The sequence below is a fragment of the Neophocaena asiaeorientalis genome, unplaced genomic scaffold (assembly GCF_003031525.2).
Source record: "Neophocaena asiaeorientalis asiaeorientalis breed wild unplaced genomic scaffold, Neophocaena_asiaeorientalis_V1.1 scaffold506, whole genome shotgun sequence".
In the NCBI taxonomy this organism is placed as follows: Eukaryota; Metazoa; Chordata; class Mammalia; order Artiodactyla; family Phocoenidae; genus Neophocaena; species Neophocaena asiaeorientalis.
Genome location: NW_020174950.1, coordinates 360,403 through 383,665, shown reverse-complemented (window position 1 = coordinate 383,665; position 23,263 = coordinate 360,403). Strand labels below are relative to the sequence as shown.

Sequence of the window (23,263 nt, the reverse complement as noted above, 5' to 3'; positions counted from 1 at the left end):
ACGAGATGTTACTCCAAAGAGCAGAGTTAGGACAAAGACAAGAATACAGATTTCAGCTTAATATGAATAGAGAAATTCTCGCTCTTAAGACATCTAACATGATGGAGGTGTTAGCTAACCGTGGTAATCATTTTGCAGAATATAAGTGTATCAGATCAGTATGTTGTACTATACCTTAAACTTACACAATGTTCTATCTTAGTGAAAAAAATATTTTTTAAGACTAACAATAGAACTGGCTGCTTCGTGAATTAGTGAGAGCCCTGAATGACAGAAATCCAACTGTTTGGCTTAAGCGACAAGGGAATTTATTTCCTCATGTAACTGAAAAGTCCAGGGGTAGGGGTAGTCTGGCTTCAGGTTTGTGAAGCCCACCACAGTGTGAGGAATCTATCCCTCCCCATCTCACTGACTTTTTGTATGTTGATTGATTCCAGATAAACTGCTCCATTCTGAAAAAAAGATGGCTGGTACAGCTCCAATCTCACATCCGTACTGTATAGCAATCCTAGTGGAAAGAGAGCCTCTTTCTCTTAGCATTGAATCTCACTGGCCTGGCTTTGGTCATGTGCTCCTCCTTGAACCAATCACCATAGCCTGAGGGCTGGAGCAGCCAGGCCTGGGTTATTCAGCCACCAGTGGAGCAAATATGCTGAGAGTGGGAGAGGTCTGGGTTCTCCAAAGGAAAATCAAGGTGTAGTTACCAGAAGGCATTGAGTAGGCCAAAACCACAGTTGTCCATTATAGGCCTCAATCACAGTGGTCACAGAAATGTGGAAGGGACTTCTGCAGTTAACTAAGTAGGAAGCTGAACTTGAGGATCTCAAATTGTATGCCTTTCCATCTTGAGAGTCAATGAAATATAATCCATATCAAAGCTCCTTACTAGCAGTGCTGATATTGTGGAATTGCTGTTGTGCTATTTCTGGTGAGATTTAAACATTTTTAGGAAAACTTTGAAATGGTCTTTTAGGACATAAAATTTTATTTCTTCTCCTCCCCCCTCCAGAAAACTTGGATGAAACAATTGCTCTTCAGACCAAGAACAAGCTAGAAAAAAATGTTACTGACAATAAGAGCAAGCTTTTCCCAGGTATGATTTATTTTAGTATTTTTCCCCCAGCTTTTAGCAAAATAACCCTTTTGAGTGGTAAACCATGAACTTCAATAAATGTTGATAAAGAATTACAGATTTCAAAAAGTTTGAAAACCTGAAATCCAACCATGGGATTAAGTAGCGATAACCTTGGCCAGTCAGCACAGAAATTTAATCCCAAGAAGCATTGAAAAGAAATGAGGACTTTACTGAAGCGGTGGCTGGTGGGCAAAGGTGAGAGCTATATCCCAAGTTGAGCAATCCTTCCTAAAATTCTCCTTTAGTTATCTTTTTCTCTCCCCAGATCACCACTGTCCCTTACCCTCCGTCCCCTCCTGCTGCTCCCTCCCATACGCTCCCCTCCCAGCCCTTCTTTCTCCTCTGGGACAGTCTGTGCCTCCGTGTGGTATGATTTATGCCCTTCTCTTGGTTTCCTCACTTCTGCATCTCTACTCATCACCCTGCTTAGCATGGCGAACACCACGGAGCAGAGCCGTGCAAAGGAGAATTTCAGGGATGAGGAAGGCGCAAAAAGAGAAAAGATCACCAACTCTTTTTTTTTTTTTTTTGCGGTACGCGGGCCTCTCACTGCCGTGGCCTCTCCCGTTGCGGAGCACAGGCTCCGGACGCGCAGGCTCAGCGGCCATGGCTCACGGGCCCAGCCGCTCCGCGGCATGTGGGATCTTCCCGGACCGGGGCGCGAACCCGTGTCCCCTGCATTGGCAGGCGGACTCTCAACCACTGCGTCACCAGGGAAGCCCAAGATCACAAACTCTTATACTTTAATTTTGTGTCCCTATCACAGAAATTATGTACCTATATTTGATAGAATATACAGCCCTTTAAAATGATGTTTTCAAGCAGTTTTTAATACCATGGAAACATTCTTCCATAATGATGCTAATGACAAAAGCAAGGAACAAAATTGTGCCACAAGTATGAAAAAAAATGCATCAAAAAAGTATATATATATACTACAACACTAGTAGTGGATGTTTAAGGAGACAATAACTGATTTTTCTTTTTTCCTATTTTTCTGTAGTAATAAACCTTTTACTGAAAAAAGAAAAAAGCTTATCATTAGACTGCTTGACATTCCCTATTTTACTGACTACAGGGATGCATTACCATTGTTTTCAAGGAGTTACCTACTTCAAGTTTTATGATTCTTTAATTCAATATAGGATTTCTGGAAGGAAGTATAGTTATCTTTAAGTAAGAAGTGAGCGAGCGTTATTATTGACAGCAAGGGTCCAATACTCTTCTTTGCATTAGGGTGACCAGGGATAAGGGAGTATGAAGAAAGAGGCAGGAGAGAAGTCCAGCCATAGCCCCAAACCCTTAGGTGCTACTCTGAGTAACAGACTGTTCTTCAAAAACAACATCAAGGAGAGATGGGGCAACTACAGAGTTATTTTCATTTGGAATCAAGACTCAAATTTACTTTGGAAACTGACCTATCCCACTTGAATGCCAACACTGATTAAAATAAGGAGAATAATCTACACTCTAATAACACCGTGTGGCAGAACAGAAAAAACGCAACCAGAATCCAGAAAGCTGGGGGTGGGGGGTGTTGGCCCAGCTCTTCTGCTAACTCAACGGGTGGCCTTGGGCACATCTCTCCCCGCTTTGGGCCTCAGTTTCCTCTTCTGTGAAATGGTGGGGAGGGAGGAGTCACACTAGATAATCACTAAGATCTCTTTCAGCTCAAAAAATGATCTGACCTCAAACTACACCTTTTTAATAAAATGTATTTCTACACTAGGAATTAATTAATAGACAGGAAACAGGGTTTTAATACTGCACAATCTGATTACAGTGCCATCAGAGAAGAGTCATGAAGAAACAGACAGTACCAAGGAAGAAGCTGCTAAGATGGAAAAGGAATATGGAACCTTGAAGGATTCCACAAAAGATGAGGACTCCAACCCAAGAGGAAAGACAGATGAGCCAAAAGGTATGGAATTGACAGCTCTACGTTGACAATGAAATTGGGGAAGCAAAAACTTTCACTTGAAGGGTCATCCACAAGTCAAGCCCCACCAAATCGGAGAAATTAACATCATCTGTATACAGAAGATTCAGCACGCGGTACCTTTATCTGAATAGCAATATTTTTAATGGTCTTGAGTCTCCTGGAATGGCAAACTGGTTTCATCTTTTGATGGACTTTAACGTCCAGTGGGCTTCTGCACTTTGGGAGGAACACTCATGACCATTTTTGCATTGTTCAATGTCCAATTTATGATCTTATGAATTTATTAAGCAATATTCATTTAAACGTAATTGACACTCCTCTTAATAGTCACATACTACTTATTTAACAAAGTCATCAAAATTTATGGATTTAACAAAGCAAATTTTCTTAATCATTTATACTGATTGCAATCTGACACTTTCAAAGACTTGATTAAAAATCATAAATCAAATATATTACATTTCCTTAAATAACCTAAATACCTTAAAAAGGCAAAAAAGCACACACTAAACTAACCCACTAACTAAACTAACACACTAAACTAACAAGTAATTATAAAAGTTGTTTTTATCCTTATTCTTACACATTCCTGGGGTCAAATTTTTACTCAGCTCTAGTAAGTCTATATGATATAAATTCACATCTTGCAAGGTTTGAGAAACTTTACTATACCAAAGAAAAAGACCCTATGAAGTTGCAAGTTCAAAGTCATTACCACTCTGATTTCAGGTCAGGATGCGGGATCTGGTTGCACAGTCCAATGTTTCAAGCCCCTTTAATTACAAAGTGTGCTGGTTACATCATAGAAAATTTATGACTGTATCTCAGATAGATATTCTTTTTCTGAAACTCAGTGTCTTTACCAGAAGCTGTGAACAGATGGCTTAAACCTACTTTATTTTTTGTCATGATATATTGAACTCTTTGGTATAACTGGAACCCTATTTATATCTTTTTCTGTATCTCATTAGTAGGGTCATCTTGAGGTTTCCTTCCCTGGAAGCTGAGGGAATGGGTCATTTCTGTCTTGGGAGAGGGGGTAGCAAGTGTGACATTCAGCTAATTTATCATCTGGAAATACACCATTGGGCTCCCTTTTCATTGTTTATTATATATACTCATTAGTGGCAATGAACTGAGGGACTTCCCTTATTCCTTGCTGTAATATGATAGGAGACCACAAAAGCTGATCATGTTCATGGTATAGCTCTTAATGTTGAAGAGACTGCTTGGCCCTCATACAAGTTCCCAATCTCTCTTGCTCATACAGATAGAAACAGGTTCACATTCATACTTGATAATAGACCCAGGCTTAACAGTGTCTATGTATTAAGTAGAAAAGAAAGAAGCTAGCTATATATTTAATACCTTGTAACTTAATAACAGCAATAATAGTACAAACTATTTTTCTCTTATATTACTACTCTCTTTGTTAACACTTTATATTAAACTTCTCCATTTATGTAAGTTGTTCCAGTTAACGATGATAATGACGACGATGATGATTCTTCTGTTTAAATTGGTGTAGCTTGGGCAGTAACCCTGCCTCCAAGTTTCTCCTTTGTCTTTTTTGCCCTGTACCCAGTGGTTTTTAAAGCATCTATGCTCTCTGCCAACAACAGACTATGTTTTTTTAATTGAACTATAGAAAAATGTTGTAATAGTTTTAGGTATACAGCAAAATATATATATATATATATATATATATATATATGTCTTTTCAGATCCTTTTCCATTATAGGTTATTACAAGATATTGAATATAGTTCCCTGTGCTATACAGTAGGTCCATGTTGTTTATTTATATATAGCAGTGTGTATCTGTTAATCCCAAACTCCTAAACAGGCTATTCTAGACCTACTCTGAATTTTCCTGTCCCCCCACCCCCGAAAAAAAAAAAACTTGAAATCAATTCTCCTTCAAAGAGTTCTGGTTCCTTTATGTAGAAAATATAGAAAATCCAACCTGAGTTACATGAGTTCAAATGAGTGGTGATGTTGGCCAAAGGTACTGCTTGTATTCCAGTTATTGGGACTTTTGACACAGGGCCGAAAAAGAAATTTTTTCTTAATATGTCAAGTTCATGTCGATTTTTCCTATCTCGCGATGTTTTAGATTATTACACCCCTCTTCTCTCTAGGATGGATTTCACAGACCACCACAATTTTCTCCTATATTGACATCACTGACATATGCACTCTAATTGTTTGGTGGTAGCCTATGTTGGGAAAGGTTATGAGGTTGCATCTGGACTCAGGAGGAAAGAATGTTGCGATGATTAATTAATAATGTTTGTCATGGGCATGGAAACGGGGAATTGGTGACATATGTGTCGCTTTTGCTGGCCAGTCACGCTGCCTTGATGTTTCCAATCAACCCTAGGCCCACTTTGGATGAGTGGTAAACTTTTTTTAAAATATCTTTTAAAAATTATAGTAAAATATACATAACATAAAATTTACCATTGTAGCACTTGTAAGTGTACAGTTCAGTGGCATTAAGTACATTCATATCATTGTGCTAGCATCACCACCATCCATTTCCAGAACTCTTTTCATCTTGCAAAATTGAAACTCTAAACTCATTAAATAGTAACTCCCATTCCCCCTCCATCTTCAGCCCCTGGCAACCACCATTCTACCTTCTGTCTCTATGAGTTTGACTACTCTAGGTACTTCAGATAAGTGGAATCATACAGCATTTGTTCTTTTGCTACCAGCTTATTTCACTTAACATAATGTCCTCAAGCTTCATCTATGCTGTAACGAGTGTCAGAATTTCCTTCCTTTTTCAGGCTAACAGCCCACTGAATGTATATACCACATTTCATTTATCCATCTGTTTGCCTATGGACATGTGTGTTGCTTCCACATTTTGGCTATTGTAAATAATGCTGCTCTGAACAAATATCTCAAGACTAAAAAGTATTCAATTTGGGCAGGGGCAATATTCCTAGGAGTGGAATTTCTAGATCATATGATAATTCTATTTTTAATTTTTTGAGAAACCAGTGTTTTCCATAGTGGTTTCACCCTCTTACATTCCCACCAACAGCGTGCAGAAGTTCCAGTTTCTCCATATCCTCACCAACACTTTTATTCTCTGGTGTTTTTTTGTTTTGTTTTGTTTTTATGGTGGCCATCCTAATGGATGTGAGGTGGAGGATGAGTGGTAAACTTTTGAAAGACAGCTAAGCAGGAAAAGAGTGGTCCTGTGGCCTGAGATAGAGAGCTAGGAATTGGGCAGCACAAAGGACTAGAGCTCAGTGTGCCTGGATCATCTCCTCTGGGAGCAACCCACATGTGATGACCATCCTTCCCTAGAACAGAGCAAGCAATATCTATCTAGGTCAGCTGACTCACTGAGGCAGTATGCTCATTGCTTAGGACAACACCTTATATCGCCGTGCAAATATCCCTAGGAATGGGTGCTACCCGGTCTCTTACTTGTTTTAGGAAAGCATTATGTAAAAAAGGAATATGAAGGAGTTGATTCTTGGTAGCCCACTACTTCCTGTTTAGGGTGTGAGTGTGTGGAGACTAATGATGAGGTTAGATTTCTCATTAGGATTTCCATCAGGTAATAATGGGGAGAGAGAAGAGTAAAATGCCATGGCTCACGGGCCCAACCGCTCCGCGGCATGTGGGATCTTCCCGGACTGGGCCACGAACCCGTGTCCCCTGCATCGGCAGGCAGACTCTCAACCACTGCGCCACCAGGGAAGCCCAGTGTTAATCTTTGTAATGGCTCTCCTGAAACATTAGGAAAAGGGTAGGGATTTGGGGCTAAAATTAGTCCCCCCCCCCATTATTTAGAAACTTAATTTACTCATGCTACCCCTGATCCTATTTACTCTGGGATAAGAAAAACTGATTCCAGTATGGTTTAGAAAACACCAAACTGAGCTTAAGCCAAGGGCCAACATTTCTTGGAAAAGATGTAATTAATGCCCAAAAGGACATATTATGACATATATCTTTGTATTCACAGTTGCTTTATTTGCACTTTTCTCAAAGGCTATTTTGCTTCTTTGTTATAAAACCCAGGGAGAAAACACCTGTTGTCTCTAGGCAGAAAAATAAAAGAATCTACGTGGGTGAAGGCAGGGTTGGCTGGGTTTCTTGAGACATTTATTCAGCAATAAATAAACATTTATTCCAATGGCATGTCTGGCACTGTGCTCAGAAAGCTACAGAAGGAATTTAAGGACCAATGCCTGCCTTTGAGGACTCAGGCAAGCTCTGAAATGACCTAAGAATAGGCCTTAAGTCATATGTAGGCAAATACAACACAAGCCACATATGTCTCTCCCTTACTGACGAGTCAGCAGCATGTAGAACAGGCTCCCTTCAGAGAGGAAGCTGGAGGACGTTACAGAGCAGAGCAAGAGATGAGGTAATAGCTAAAACCACTTAAGGAAATAATTATAAGCAGGACACATTGGCAGGAATATCTGTAGGGAGTCTGTTTTGGTCTTGTGATGTGAAGTGATGGCCCCATCCAACAAAAGCAAATATTGATTAACCATGCCAAGCATATGCTGAGGTCTGTGAGGAATAACAACAACAGGAATAACAACAACAGACTACATTTATGTCACTCTTCAACTTACAAAGCAAGTTTACATGCATCTCACTTCAGGCTAAATGTAAAAATTCCAATTTAATTACCAGTGATGAAAAATGACACGTTCACCTTTGAAAATATTTTAGACTATTTAAACCCTTGCTTTCTACAGGGACTCACACTAAGAATAATATTTTAAGATATCGATTTCTAGCTGGTGCAGTTATTTGAATGATTTGATAATTATTCCTAAATATAGGGATATGCCAATGAAGTCAAATTTACTCCAATTTCAACCATATTTATAATGGTGCTTAATTTTTCAAATAAATTGCTCTCTGGAGACCGAAGAACTTTAAAGTTTTATTCCATGAGCTAAGTGGGGCTCTTTTTGCCAGTTTGATGTTTACACATTCACTTCTGCTCTATGAGTCACTGAAAATCTTTTAAAAAAATAATCCAAGGGGTGAAATAAGCATTACAATACCCATAAACTCATTCCAATGCTATCATTTGTCAAGTTTATGGCTAGATAATGGAATTAAGATGAAACGGTCATCTCTAAGATAACTTTCCCCTAAATATCCTATCATCCCCCTATCTTTTTTTTTTTTTAATCTTTTAAAATATTTATTTATTTATTTTTGACTGTGTTGGTTCTTTGTTGCTGCATGCGGGCTTTCTCTAGTTGCAGCAAGCAGGGGCTACTCTTCATTGCAATGTGTGGCTTCTCATAGCAGTGGCTTCTCTTGTGGAGCACGGGCTCCAGGCACGCAGACTCACTAGTTGTGCCTCGTGGACTCTAGAGCACAGGCTCAGTAGTTGTGGCGCACAGACTTAGTTGCTCTTCGGCATGTGGGATCTTCCGAGACCAGGGCTTAAACCCATGTCCCCTGCACTGACAGGTGGATTCTTAACCACTGCGCCACCAGGGAAGTCCCCCCGTATCTTCTTTACAGGAGCCAGAAAAGAGAAAGCAGCTTATTTAGTTAATAAATTGATAATAAGTTGACTAACTCACGGGGATGCTTTTATTTTTAAAGCAACAGCAGGGGAAAATTCGTGTCTTTATTCAAGCCCCAAGGCATTCTGTTGGAAATGTCCAAAAATAGTGAGGCTGTCTTCTTCCCTATGAGTCAGCAAGTGTGCCAGGCACACTTGGCAGGCCAGAGACCTACCACCAACACAAGATTTTCCAGGACAGCAAAGGAGAATTTCTCCCCATATACAGAAACCACGGATCTTCTTTTCAGAATTCACTCCTTAATTTACAAATAAGTAAACCAAGCCTTAGAAGATGAACAGTCTCGCCCAAGAGCTCATAGGCAAAGAGTGGCAGAGCTGGGGCTTGAACTTCTGTCCCTTGACTCCCACCAGTGGTCATCCCAGCATCCCATGCTGCATCTTGCAGGCATGTCAAATGGCATCATTTTGCACAAGTTCTTTTTCTTTTTGGCAGTGCCATTCAGCTTGTGGGATCGTTATTATTATTTTGGGGGGGGCTGCGTTGGGTTTTTGTTGCTGCGCGTGGGCTTTCTCTAGTTGTGCGAGTGGGAGCTACTCATTGTTGCAGTGCACAAGCTTCTCATTGCTGTGGCTTCTCTTGTTGCAGAGCACGGGCTCTAGGCTCGCGGGCTCACTAGTTGTGGCTCGCGGGCTCTAGAGCGCAGGCTCAGTAGTTGTGGCGCACGGGTTTAGTTGCTCAGCGGCATGTGGGATCTTCCCGGACCAGGGCTCGAACCCGTGTCCCCTGCATTAGCAGGTGTATTCTTAACCATTGTGCCACCAGGGAAGCCCAGCTTGTGAGATCTTATTTCCCTGACCAGGGATTGAACCCGGGCCCTCAGCAATGAAAGCGCCAAGTCCTAACCACTGGGCCACCAGGGAATTCCCACAAAAATTCTTTAATTGAATGGCTCTGGGGCCCACCTTGACACCCATGATACCAGTATCAGTTGCTTTGTTCAAACCTATAATCATATAATCTTTACTATATGGAATTTTAAGCATTATATCAAACAATTTTCATAAGCACTCTTTTCAAACATTTAATATCTTCAGTATATCCAATATTCAGTAGGTTAAACTATTGATTTCTACAGAGTTGTTTGTTTTGTCTTGGTTTGCTTTGGTTTTTTTGAGGGGATGTTTGCAGATCAGGGGAGCATATCAGGATCAGGACAAATTCATGTATAATAAAGGATATTTCTCTTGCAGGGCTGAGAACCAGAAAAATTCTTAATTGAATGGCTCTGGGGCCCACCTTGACACCCATGATACCAGTATCAGTTGCTTTGTTCAAACCTATAATCATATAATCTTTACTATATGGAATTTTAAGCATTATATCAAACAATTTTCATAAGCACTCTTTTCAAACATTTAATATCTTCAGTATATCCAATATTCAGTAGGTTAAACTATTGATTTCTACAGAGTTGTTTGTTTTGTCTTGGTTTGCTTTGGTTTTTTTGAGGGGATGTTTGCAGATCAGGGGAGCATATCAGGATCAGGACAAATTCATGTATAATAAAGGATATTTCTCTTGCAGGGCTGAGAACCAGAACAGACAGAAAAACAGGGCTGCATCTTGACTCTGGCCCTCTTCCCATCTGCTTCAGCATATGTTTTAAGGCTTGTGCCATATTACCTCAGCCATGAGCTATTTTTTTCCAAAGGAAGCTGAAATTAATTAGAAAAAAATAGGCCAGTTTTCCAAAGTGGACTCTCATGGGCTTTTAATGCACACTGTGTAAATAAAAGATTTGCTTTACAGCTCCCAAGAAGAGAAAATGTAAACAGGGACCAGCTGCTTGTCTCCAAGAGCAGGTGAACACCTGCTTTTATTCCCGTTGTTTCCAGTGCCCCAGCAAATGTGCGGACGTCTGAATACCGTGTCTGTGGTTCCCAAATTTTGCCCCACATTCAAATCATCTCAGGATTGCTTTAAAAAAATCCTGATACTTAGTCCCTCCTCCAGATATTCTGATCTATTTGGTATGAGGAGTTACCCGGGCATCAGGATTTTTAAAAGCTCCCCCCAAGTGATTCCAGTGTGCAGCCAAGTTTGAGAACCACTCACTGCCTGTTGGCCAGTTTGGTAATGACAACAACAGTCACTAAATCTCTAGTCAAAAAGGTGAATTTTACCCAGTTCCACTCATGAGAGGTTCCAGATTCATTCTGGTTCAAGATCAGGCTCTGACCTTTACTCAGCTGTCTGCTTTGGGCCCATCACTTAGCCTCTCTGAGCCTGAGTTTCCTCATGAGTAAAATGGGAACAATAATGCTTATTTCATAGAGCTCTGTGAAGATTAAGTGACACATGGATATAGTATGTTTAGCACTTTGGTAGGTGTTTTATTTATTTATTTATTTATTTTTGCCTTCATTGGGTCTTCGTTGCTGCACGCGGGCTTTCTCTAGTAGCGGCTAGCAGTGGCTACTCTTCGTTGCGGTGCACAGGCTTCCCATTGTGGTGGCTTCTTGCTGTGGAGCATGGGCTCTGGGTGCTTGGGCTTCAGTAGTTGTGGCATGTGGGCTCAGTAGCTGTGGCTCACGGCCTTACCTGCTCTGCGGCACGTGGGATCTTCCTGGACCAGGGCTCGAACCCGTGTCCCCTGCAATGGCAGGCGGATTCTGCTAATGCAGAATCCGCCTGCCAATGCGCCACCAGGGAAGCCCTCGTAGGTGTTTTAAATTGTTTCTGATGTAATTATAACCCAAATTCAGAATCCATTGAATTTCAAGTCTTGTAAATAAACAATTCATTTTTTGAGGAAGGAGGGAAGGAAGGGAGTGAGGGAAGGAAGGGAGGGAGGGAAGGAGGGAGGGTGGAAGGAAGGAAGGAAGGAAGGAAGGAAGGAAGGAAGACTTATACCATTTCTTTTTAAAAATTGTAGTTTCCCTAGTTTGGATGCCATGCTCACCAAACAATCTTCTGATTATGATTAGCTTCTATATAAGAAGCCTTCATCCATTTACTCACTCAACAAATATTTACTGAGTGCCTATTTTGTATTAGGCTTTTTCTAGGCATGGGAGTACATCAGCAAACAAGAAATATTTCTAAGGGAGGAAGACAAATAATAAGCTTAATAAATAAATTATGTGATACAGTAGAAAGTGATACATACTATGGATAAAAATAAAGCAGAAAATGGGAATGAGGGTGATGGGGGCAGGGGGATTCTATGTTTTAAGTTAGAGAAACAGCCCTAATCATGTATGTTATGATCCACAAGATAGTAGTCTTTTAATGGATTACAGTCTAGCTTTCTTTAAGCTGCAGTAAACTAAGTCTTTATTGTGGGATGATAATGTTAATATGGTGAATGAAATTATTTTTCATGCATTTCATACTTTTAAAAATTCAACACCATTTTTATAGGTAATTGGCCACTGAGCAAAAAGCAACCTGAAAAGATGACGCTGAGTCCCCTACTTCCAATTGTCTTAGGTTGGGTTCCCTCCAAAGCAGACTGAGAGGATTTGAGGTGGCGTTTTTAATTGGCAGGTGACCCCAGGAAGCTCTACTGGGGGATAGGTCCATGAGACGGGGAAGGGAAAGAAGCCACCGTGGTGTGTTAATGAGCAGACTTCAGCTGTGGGTGTGGGGCTCAGTCCCATGAGGACCTCTGGGGACCATGTGGACCGAGCCCAAGGAGTGAGGAAGCTGGGGTGTATATCTGCCAATCCTGTCCATCGCTGGCTGAGGGCTCCTCTATTAGCATATTTAGAATACGGGAAGCATGAGGGTGGGGAATCAACAGTATCTGCTACACTATGGCCAAAACCTCATATTTATATTTTACTCTCCTAATTCAGAATTTTTAATATAGTGTCTAAACAGAGTCTAAGCTGGGCCATTCCTTTTCCCAAATAAGCTCTCCACAGGGTGTGGAGAAAAGGGAACCCTCCTACGTTGTTGGTGGGAGTGTAAATTGGTGCAGCCACTACGGAGAACAGTATGGAGGTTCCTTAAAAACTAAAAATAGGGCTTCCCTGGTGGCACAGTGGTTGAGAGCCCGCCTGCCGATGCAGGGGACACGGGTTCGTGCCCCGGTCCGGGAGGATCCCACATGCCGTGGAGCGGCTCGGCCTGTGAGCCATGACCGCTGAGCCTGTGCGTCCGGAGCCTGTGCTTCGCAACGGGAGAGGCCACAACAGTGAGAGGCCCGCGTACCGCAAAAAATAAAAATAAAATAAAAATAAAAATAGAACTACCATACGACCACCAATCCCACTCCTGGGCATATATCTGGAAAAAACCGTAATTCGAAAAGATACATGCACCCCAATGTTCATTGCAGCACTATTTTCAATAGCCAAGACATGGAAACAACCTAAATGTCCATCAACAGATAAATGGATAAAGAAGATGTGGTACATCACTCAGCCATAAAAAGGAACGAAACTGAGTTATTTGTAATGAGGTGGATGGAACTAGAGTCTGTCATTCAGAGTGAAGTAACTCAGAAAAAGAAAAACAAATACCGTATGCTAACACATATAATATGGAATCTAAAAAACGGTACTGATGAACCTAGTGGCAGGGCAGGAATAAAGATGCAGATGTAGAAAATGGACTTGAGGACACAGTGGGGGAAGGGGAAGCTGGGACGAAGTGAGAGAGTAGCATGGACATATATACACTACCAAGTGTAAAATAGCTAGCTAATGGGAAGCAGCCGCATAGCACAGGGGGATCAGCTTGATGCTTAGTGACGACTTAGAGGGGTGGGATAGGGAGGGTGGGAGGGAGGCTCAAGAGGGAGGGGATATGGGGATATATGTATGCATAAAGCTGATTCACTTTGTTGTAAAGCAGAAACTAACACAACATTGTAAAGCAATTATACTCCAATAAAGGTGTTTTTAAAAAAAAGATATGGGGGCTTCCCTGGTGGCGCAGTGGTTCAGAATCCGCCTGCCAAGGCAGGCGACACAGGTTCGAGCCCTGGTCTGGGAAGATCCCACATGCCGCAGAGCAACTAGCCCCGTAAGCCACAATTACTGAGCCTGCGCGTCTGGAGCCTGTGCTCCGCAACAAGAGAGGCCGCGACAGTGAGAGGCCCGCGCACCGCGATGAGGAGCGGCCTCCACTTGCTGCAACTAGAGAAAGCCCTCGCACAGAAACAAAGACCCAACACAGCCATAAATAAATAAATAAAATAAAATAAAAAAGATATGGTATGTAAACGGAATACTACTCAGCCATTAAAAAAATGAAAGAATGCCATTTGCAGCAACATGGATGGACCTAGAGATTATCATACTAAGTGGAGTAAGTCAGACCGAGAAAGACAAATATCACTTATATGTGAAATCTAAAATATGATACAAATGAACTTATCTATGAAACAGAAACAGACTTATAGACACAGAAAACAGACTTGTGGTTGCCGGTGGCAGGGGAGGGGATGGATCGGGAGTTTGGGATTAGCAGATGCAAACTATTATATATAGGATGGATAAACAAGGTCCTACTTTATAGCTCAGGGAACTATATTGAATATCCTGTGATAAACCATAATGGAAGAGAATATGAAAAAGAATGTATATATATATGTGTGTGTGTGTATATAACTGAATCACTTTGCTGTACAGCACAAATTAACACAACATTGTAAATCAACTATACTTCAATAAAATAATTTAAAACTTAAAAAAAATAAGGGGACTGCCCTGGTGGCGCAGGGGTTAAGAATCTGCCTGCCAATGCAGGGGACAGGGGTTCGAGCCCTGGTCCAGGAAAATCCCACATGCCGTGGAGCAGCTAAGCCTGTGCTCCACAGCTACTGAGCCTGCACTCTACAGCCCGCGAGCCACAACTACTGAGATCACGTGCCACAACTACTGAAGTCCGTGCACCTAGAGCCCGTGCTCCGCAACAAGAGAAGCCACAGCAATGAGAAGCCCGCGCACCACAACGAAGTGTAGCCCCTGCTCGCAGCAACTAGAGAAAGCCCGCGCGCAGCAGCGGAAGACCCAATGCAGCCAAAATTAAAAATAAATAAATAAATTTATTTTAAAAATAAGCTCTCCATATTAGGATATAATATCATAGGTAAGATTGTGGGAAGAATGCTTAAAGTTATTCAAAGAGCAAGACTGACTTTCTTTTTTAACATCTTTATTGGAGTATAATTGCTTTACAATGGTGTGTTAGTTTCTGCTGTATAACAAAGTGAATCAGCTATACATATACATATATCCCCATATCTCCTTCCTCTTTCGTCTCCTTCCCACCCTCCCTGTCCCACCCTTCTAGATGGTCACAAAGCGCCGAGCTGATCTCCCTGTGCTATGCTGCTGCTTCCCACTAGCTATCTATTTTACATTTGGTAGTGTATATATGTCCGTGCCACTCTTTCACTTCGTCCCAGCTTACCCTTCCCCCTCCTCGTGTCCTCAAGTCCATTCTCTACGTCTGCGTCTGCCATCTGCGTCTTTAGAGCAAGACTATTTTCACACATCCTCAAAAGTTTCAGAAGCCCTAATTACCTGATGTGCTAATGACAAATCATTATTATCTATTCATTAAAGCAAGCCCTATGAGAACCACTAATGTGATTTAAATTCTTTAAAAATAACGAAGTTGCATTCTTTAGAAATAGTCTAAGATTTCTTTCCTTCTTCAAACCGAATTAATTTGAAATAATGCTGTGTTTTTTGGTTTTGCTTTTTGTTTGTTTTGTTGTTGTTACCAAATCTGATGACCTTCTTAGCAAATGGGCAACAGACAATGAAAATCTTTACATTCGTTGTGCTGCAATGTTGTAACATCAGTCAGGAGGACATTGGTCTTTCACGTGCTCTAACATTCTTAAAAGCAAAGAATTAAAATCATTTACACAGGCAATTGAACTGAATAGGGGCTGAAAATTGTGGCTCTCTTCTTTTGTCCACTTACCCCTTTTTGCAAAGGAGTTTCTTTGTGCTTCTTTGGGGACCAGGTAACATGGAACCCCAGTGGTGACGTAAGAGTGAGCTCACAAGATCAGGAAGAAAGATGCTCAGGAAGTCACTTAAGTAAATGTTGTGGAAATTGGAACATCAGCAAATCTTAAGGCAATGTTACTGTTCATGGAGTATAGTCAGATGTACCCAGGTTCAAGCGTGGCTCTACTACTTACTAGCCTTGTGATCTTACTTCACAAGGCTAGTAAGTAGTAGCCTTACTTCCTCTCTCTAAGCCTCAGTTTCTTCACCTCTAAAATGGGGAATAGGACTGCATCAAAAGGTTGTTGTGAAGAATAAAAGAGAGAATGTATTTTGGAGCACAAAACACAGCCTCTGGCACATAGTAAGCACACAGTACAGGTAGCTCAACCAAGAGGTCTGGGCAGTAGACTGGGGGTTCAGAACAGGTGGTCACCGCACTGAGCTCTGACAGCCATTGCTTCTGCAAAGGCCCTGGACTTTAAAAGCCTCTTTTCTTAGGCCATCCAGTACTCTCCAGATCAACTGATCTCTTGGTGCAGACACTCTGAGCATTAGGGACCCACCTGATTAAGGGGATGGTTGATGTCTTTGAGACACAACAAAGCTACATCAGTGCTCATGTCTGAATACAAGTCTTATCTTTCAGACAGTGCAGGTAACAGAAACTTGGCCAGACTAGAGTCCAAATTTCACCTCTGTTATTTCCTGTATGGCCTCAGCCAAATCACTTATCTTCTCTGAGCCTTAGTTTCCAAATCTCTAAGTTAATGACCATACCCACTTGCAGACAACAAGGCATCTAAAGGGTGTCACAGGGCAGGTGCTTCAGTGATGCCTGGTATTCTCCTGCCACACTTAAAGCCCATCAGAGAATGTTTACATCCAGGGGAATTTTACTAGAACGAGTTCTAAGTTTCTCTATCCAGCCTTGAAATGAGGTCCAGGTCTCTTCTTCATCTGAGTTTTTACATACTCCCTAACAGATTGGGCAGAAGACCTGTATAGCAGCTTACACAAAGCCACAAACTTGGACTGACTTCTCATTTATTTGGTGATGGAGTCTTAAGTATCTGCCACTCTGATTCAGTTCTTGACTTGATAATACTCTTCAGTTTTTTTTTGTTTTTTTTTTTTTTATAAATTTATTTATTCATTTATTTATTTTTGGCTGTGTTGGGTCTTCGTTTCTGTGCGAGGGCTTTCTCTAGTCGTGGCAAGCGGGGGCCACTCTTCATCGCGGTGCGCGGGCCTCTCACTGTCGCGGCCTCTCTTGCTGCAGAGCACAGGCTCCATACGCGCAGAGCTCAGTATTTGTAGCTCACGGGCCCAGCTGCTCCGTGGCACGTGGGATCTTCCCAGACCAGGGCTTGAACCCATGTCCCCTGCATTGGCAGGCAGACTCTCAACCACTGCGCCACCAGGGAAGCCCAATACTCTTCAGTTTGAAAGAACCATCCCTAACTGGAAATGACCCAATCTGAGACTGGTAGGGACCCACCCATCCAGTGAACTGAATCAAAACTCTTCTCTGCCAGGACATCAAACTGTATTTATTTGTGTTGGGGGATAATGGCCTCTTGACATTGCCAGCCTGGACCTGCCTCCTGGACTCTTATCCCACCCACCCACAGAAATATGCACACCACCTACTTAGGGATGGTCCCCACCAAGTGCTTGATAAGTCCAATATTTGTTCATGGTCTCAAACATAAGTGTGGTCTTTAATAAGGGATGCAGTGATATTTTTATAAGTGTTTAATATGGTTTCTCTTGCCTTTTCCAGGGAAAACAGAAGCCTATTTGGAAGCCATTAGAAAAAATATTGAATGGTTGAAGAAACACAACAAAAAAGAAAATAAAGAAGGTAAGGAATTAGTGTTGTTATAAATTGCAAAGTTCTCCAATTTGTCAGGAGCTTTTATTTTTATTATTTTATTTTATTTTATTTTATTTTGGCCGAGCAGCTTGTGGGATCTTAGTTCCCCGACCAGGGATTGAACCCCGGCCCACAGCAGTGAAAGCATGGACTCCTAACCACTAGACTGCCAGGGAATTCCCAAGAGCTCTTATTAAAGATTCCCACAATTGGGCTTCCCTGGTAGCACAGTGGTTGAGAGTCCGCCTGCCGATGCGGGGGACATGGGTTCGTGCCTAAAAAAAAAAAAAAAAAAAAAAAAGATTCCCACAATCCAAGTAGGCTAAAGTCCCCTCTCGGGGCCCAAAAGACTCTAGGTGCTTCTCAGATGCAGAAGGGAATAGACCTCCATTTCTCTTATTTTTCAAATCAGCCTTTCAAGCAAAGGCATTTTCTTTTCTTTTCCATTTTATTATAAAAAATGTCAAACAGGAGCAGAGAGAACAGTATAATGAATTACCATGCATCCATCACCCACCTTCAATAATTATCAACATTTTGCCAATCTTGTTTTGTGTACCCACCCGCCCCCCTTCTCTTGGAGTATCTTAAACAAAGACGTTTCCTGAGCACGTATTAGGTGCACCCTGCAGTCACGAAGGTAGTCGCTCAGTTAGTTAAAACAAAACACAGAACCAGACTCCGTTCTGAGTGTAAGAGATGTGAAGGACCGTAAGATGCAGCCCCTCACCCCCTGCCAGGTTGCTCACACCATCAATAAACCTCCGGTGGGCACTGCTCAGGGCCAACACAGATAACATGGTGGTGCAAAGGAGGTGAGAGGAGGGGGCACATCTCCTTACATCGGGAGAAAGAGCTGCAGGAAAGCCTTTGCTGGAAAGGCAAGGAAGAATTTACGAGTGAGGAGAGATAGAGGCAGAGGGAACACTGGTGCAAAGACATGAAGGGACAAAACAGAGTGATGCATTACAGGAACTGGAGCCAGTTTTTCAGGAGCACTGAGGTCTGCAGACAGGGCTGGGGAGGTGGGCAGCGGCCAAGTCAGGAGGAGGCTTGTACACCCTGCAAAGGAGATTAATTTTAGCCCAAGGGCTTAAAATTAGGGCTTAATTAGGTTAAGGACTGAGAAATCTCTCTGGCAGCAGTATGGTTACAGATTGAAAAAATAAAGCCCCAGGGCTTCTCTGGTGCCGCAGTGGTTGAGAGTCCGCCTGCCGATGCAGGGGACACGGGTTTGTGCCCGGGTCCGGGAAGATCCCACATGCCGCGGAGCGGCTGGGCCTGTAAGCCACGGCCGCTGAGCCTGCGCGTCCAGAGCCTGTGCTCCGCAAAGGGAGAGGCCACAGCAGCGAGAGGCCCGCGTACAGCAAAAAAATAAAAATAAGAATAAAAAAAATAAAACCCCAGAAGCCAGGTGAGAAATAGGAAGTAAGAATCTGGAGCAGATGTAATGCGGCTTAAACCAAGGCAAAGCAGAGGAAATAAAGAAGAAGGGAGAGGCTCAAGAGCTATGCGGAGAGAGGATTCTAGTATGATTCCCAGGTGTCTGGCCAGAGCAGTTGCGAAGTGATGCTTTTAAAATGAGATTAGCAGTGCTTTTCAAACTTGAAAATGCATTCAAATCACCTGTGGAGCTTCCAAATATCCTAATGCCCACAAGACCACTAAATCAAACTTGAGGGGCAGGACCCAGGCATCAGTATTTTTTAAACTTTCATGATTCCACTGTGCAACCAAGTTTGAAAACCAATGAGATAGAACACAGTGGGAGCAAGAGGTATGTATTTTCAGCACCCCTTTAGCCTGTGATCATACAAGTTGAGTGAGATGGAAACAATTATCAGGTCTTCACACATACTTTATTTGGTTCAAAATGATATGAATTTCTGCGCTACCAGCTCCATTAAAGTTCACATGAACCATATTTCATCAAATCTGTCATTGATTGAAAAATGCACCATTGTTTCATGTACCACTACAGAAGGAAAATTAGAACATGCCATCAATTATGGCAAAGACTTTAAAAATTTTTTAAAGTTTATCTTAGAATCAGTGTAATACAGTATGTACCAAAATGCATTCTGAAACCAATGTAAATTGTAGGGACCAACCATTTAGAGTATTTATGTTATTTCTTTCACTTACTAACACATGAATCTGACTCCTGGTCATAATCAGCAACATCCTGGCAATTCAGTCTTCCATTTCCAGAAACGACCAACCTAGTAAATCATGGAACCCTAGTGCATGCATATTGAAGGCTCTGTGAGCAAGCTTCCGAATGACAGTGGTGGGTATGAGGCTCTTTTCTGCCTCCAGGAAGTGAGGGTGACATGCAGTTCACCCTTCTGAAGGCAGAAACAGAGAGCTCTTCTTCCACTGCCTTCGTATGTGCTCTGCCTGACTTGGGCAATCTCTCAAAGCCTGTGGGGACCCAGTCCTAGAGCCATACAGCTTCTGCAGCTGTGGGAGCAGGAAGTCTTACTATTAGTTCTGACCTTCCTTAACCTCTGCAGATGCCCTTTGCTTGACAGGGGCCTGGGTGACCTGAATCTCCTTCCCAAATCCAGGAAAGGGAAGTCCATGTGATGTGACAGTGAGGAAGATGATGAAATCTTATGGAGCCTTAAAAAGAAAGTTTGTACTTTTAGAAAAGTGAATTACAGCCCTTATCTCTTTTGAGCCTTACAGCCTTAAAACCTCCTTTAAGTAGCAAGTTAGCTACTCCTAGTGTACTCTTAACAGCCAGCTAGGGCAGAGCTGGGATGGACTCCAATGGCCTTTCCTCTGCACCATGGCAGTTTTCCCATGGCACACAGTGACAGCCATGCCATCAAGAGACCATTTTTCCATTTCAAAAGAAAGCCAAATATTTTCCCGTTTGTCCATTCAAATCACCTGGACCACTTCACAGCTGTTTGGGGGAGTCTGCCTTTTGTCCCACTAAAGACATTGACCGAGAACCGATTCTGAAGAACCAATGATGATTAAAAGGTGCCTCTTGGGCTTCCCTGGTGGCACAGTGGTTGAGAGTCCGCCTGCCGATGCAGGGGACACGGGTTCGTGCCCCGGTCCGGGAAGATCCCACATGCCGCGGAGCGGCTGGGCCCATGAGCCATGGCCACTGGGCCTGCGCGTCCGGAGCCTGTGCTCCGCAACGGGAGAGGCCACAACAGTGAGAGGCCCGCGTACCGCGAAAAAAAAAAAAAAAGTGCCTCTTTGTGCCCTATGAGTCAGTCAGGAATCAGCTCGGGAGGTGCACACAGAATGTACACTCAGCTTGATTCTCTAACTCGCGCCTGAGACAAAGGGAAAGTCAACAACCAAAACAAAACTGAGCCTTCAAACACTTATTGAATGTTCTGCACGTGTTAGATGCTTCATATTCACTACCTCAAGGCCGTAGAGCGGTCAAAGCAGTGACTACAGACAGACCTGAATTCAGAACCTGACTCTATTATGACCGGAGCAAGTGACTTACCTCCTCTGTCCTGTTTCTTCATCTCTGAAACGGGGACAGTAATGCTTTCCTCATGGGGTTTTGTGAGGAGCAAATAAGATGATGTCTGTAAAGTGTCCAGGGCTGGGAGTTCTCACTTCAATCCTCATGGCCGAGCCCAAACTGAAAGGAGCAAATGCCCTCCTGGGTGGAGAGGAAACAACCTCTCTCTGAACCTCAGCTCACCACGGTATGTTAAACACCTGGTGCTTGTACAGAGGTCCTTCAAGTCTGGTTTTCCTTTCATGCAGGGGCTTAAAGATGCCTGAGTGACCCAGGTTCAGCTTCTATTCAGGGTAGCTAAAGGTGGCCATAGAATGCTCTGAGCTTTTGTGTCCCCCTCTCTCCTTTCTCCTCCATAGGATGTATTGTATATAGCCACTAAAAATGGTGTTTCTGAGGAATATCAATGCTCACTGTGTAAACTGAGTGCAAGGAATTAGGTATAAGGTTGAATGTACGCTGTGATCATAACTGTGTTGAGAAAGATACATCCAAAAGCTAAAAGGAAACAGAACAAAATATCCACTCTGGTTATCAATGATTAATAGAATTCAGGTGATTTAAATTTTATTTTCATGTTTCTGTATTTTCCATATTTTAAAACAATAAGCATATAACACTTAAAGAATCAAGGGAAGATGTGGGGTTTTTTTCAAGCCTTCAGAAAGATGCCACCAGCCCCCTCCTTACTTGGTTGAGGATCTCTTTGTTTTTTGTGGACGGTTCAATGGTTTACCTAACTTTTTTGTTTAAGTCGGACAGAGGAACCACAAAGAGGTTATGGTTTCGTTTTTCACTCCATGCATGTAATTCAAACAACATGAAAATCAAGGTAATTCTTAATGCGGGGTGGGGGGGGGGGAAGTGGGTTGTCACGGCAACGTGGGCGTAACCAGTGTAACAAGTTCAAGTCAGGACACCTGGTTCTGATTATAACTTTTACTAGCGGCATGACCTTGCATAAGGCACTTAAGCTTTAGGGTCTTGTTACCCCAAGTGTGTTTCCTGAGCCAGCAGCAGCAACATCTCCTGGACCTTGTTTAAAATGCAGAATCTGGGGCACCACCTCAGGCCTACTGAATACACATTTGCAACTTTCCAAAAGCCCCAGGTGATTGGTATAAATATTAAAGTCTGCCAAGGCCTGGTTTATGAGCCTGTTCCCTCTCTGGTCAAATGAGGGCTGTTCTCCCCACCTGAACACCTCGAAAAGTTGTGATGAAGAGCAGGTGGGATAACATAATGCGTGGAAACGTGATTTGAAGCTGCAAACTACAGCACAAATGCCAAGAACTAAAATGCCTTCCAGCGTGAAAGACAGGGCATGGTAATGATGTTCTACAAAATGCTTCTCCGTTAATGGTAATCACTGTAATGGGCTGTGCTTTCCTTATCTTTGCTCATGATACTCTAATGATATTTTCCAGATTATGACCTTTCAAAGATGAGGGACTTCATCAACCAACAAGCTGATGCTTATGTGGAGAAAGGCATCCTTGATAAAGAAGAAGCCGATGCCATTAAGCGTATTTACAGCACCCTGTAAAAATGGCAAATGACCCAAGAGTCTTTTAACTGTTTCAGAAAACATAGTGTAGCTTAAAACACTTCTAATTCTGTGATTAAAGTTATTTTGACCCAAGGATTATTAGAAAGTGCTGAATTTACAGTAGTTAATCTGTTAGAAGTGGTTAAAACATAGCTTTCTTGCCATAAAAACTATCCAAAAAGTAAAGTTGTATGTAAGCTGAGATTTTGTATATAGAATCCTTATTTCCTTATAGATTTACATTTTATAAGCAGATCTATGTTGCTTTGGAAAAGCCTGTAACGGACTGAACTTAAAACTGAACCCTCATCCCACTGTGTCACACATACAAGCACCCCCTGAAGAATTAGGGGGTTCTGTTTTCAAGGCATGCTGGGTACCAAAGCACCTCGTAGGATATCTCTGTTATGTCATTTCCATACCTCTTCCCTTTTGGGAGTTTAAATAAATTCACATTTCCTCATAGCCTCTATAGCTTAAAGTATAGCCATCTGCTTTTTTGCCTGCTCCTGCTGGCTCTTTATCAGGCCCAATGGCACAGAAAGGAACCTGAAAAATGGGCATAGGATTTGCTGGATTTATTAACAATTCCCCCCCACTCTCAACATTTTCTATTAGTGAGTTTTCAGACATTGAATTTTTCTCTTAAGAGGGATACTACCTATGTACTTTCCAAGACAAATGAGGTCATAAACGCTACATAAAGCAAGATAAAAATTGATGCCAGGTCTGAGTCATCTAAACGG

General features: G+C 42.2%; 1 protein-coding gene across 1 annotated transcript in view; it reads left to right on the top strand.

Annotated features, from left to right (window-relative positions):
• SCG3 (secretogranin III) overlaps positions 1–22,989 on the top strand; it is a 39,119-nt gene extending 16,130 nt beyond the window's left edge. Inside the window, exons 9-12 of the mRNA XM_024761861.1 lie at positions 1,010–1,093; positions 2,919–3,056; positions 17,374–17,454; positions 22,396–22,989. Of these exons, the coding sequence (XP_024617629.1) occupies positions 1,010–1,093; positions 2,919–3,056; positions 17,374–17,454; positions 22,396–22,514 (422 nt within the window). The 3' untranslated portion in view covers positions 22,515–22,989. The remainder of the gene's footprint in view (positions 1–1,009; positions 1,094–2,918; positions 3,057–17,373; positions 17,455–22,395) is intronic.
• The last annotated feature ends 274 nt before the right edge of the window (positions 22,990–23,263 follow it).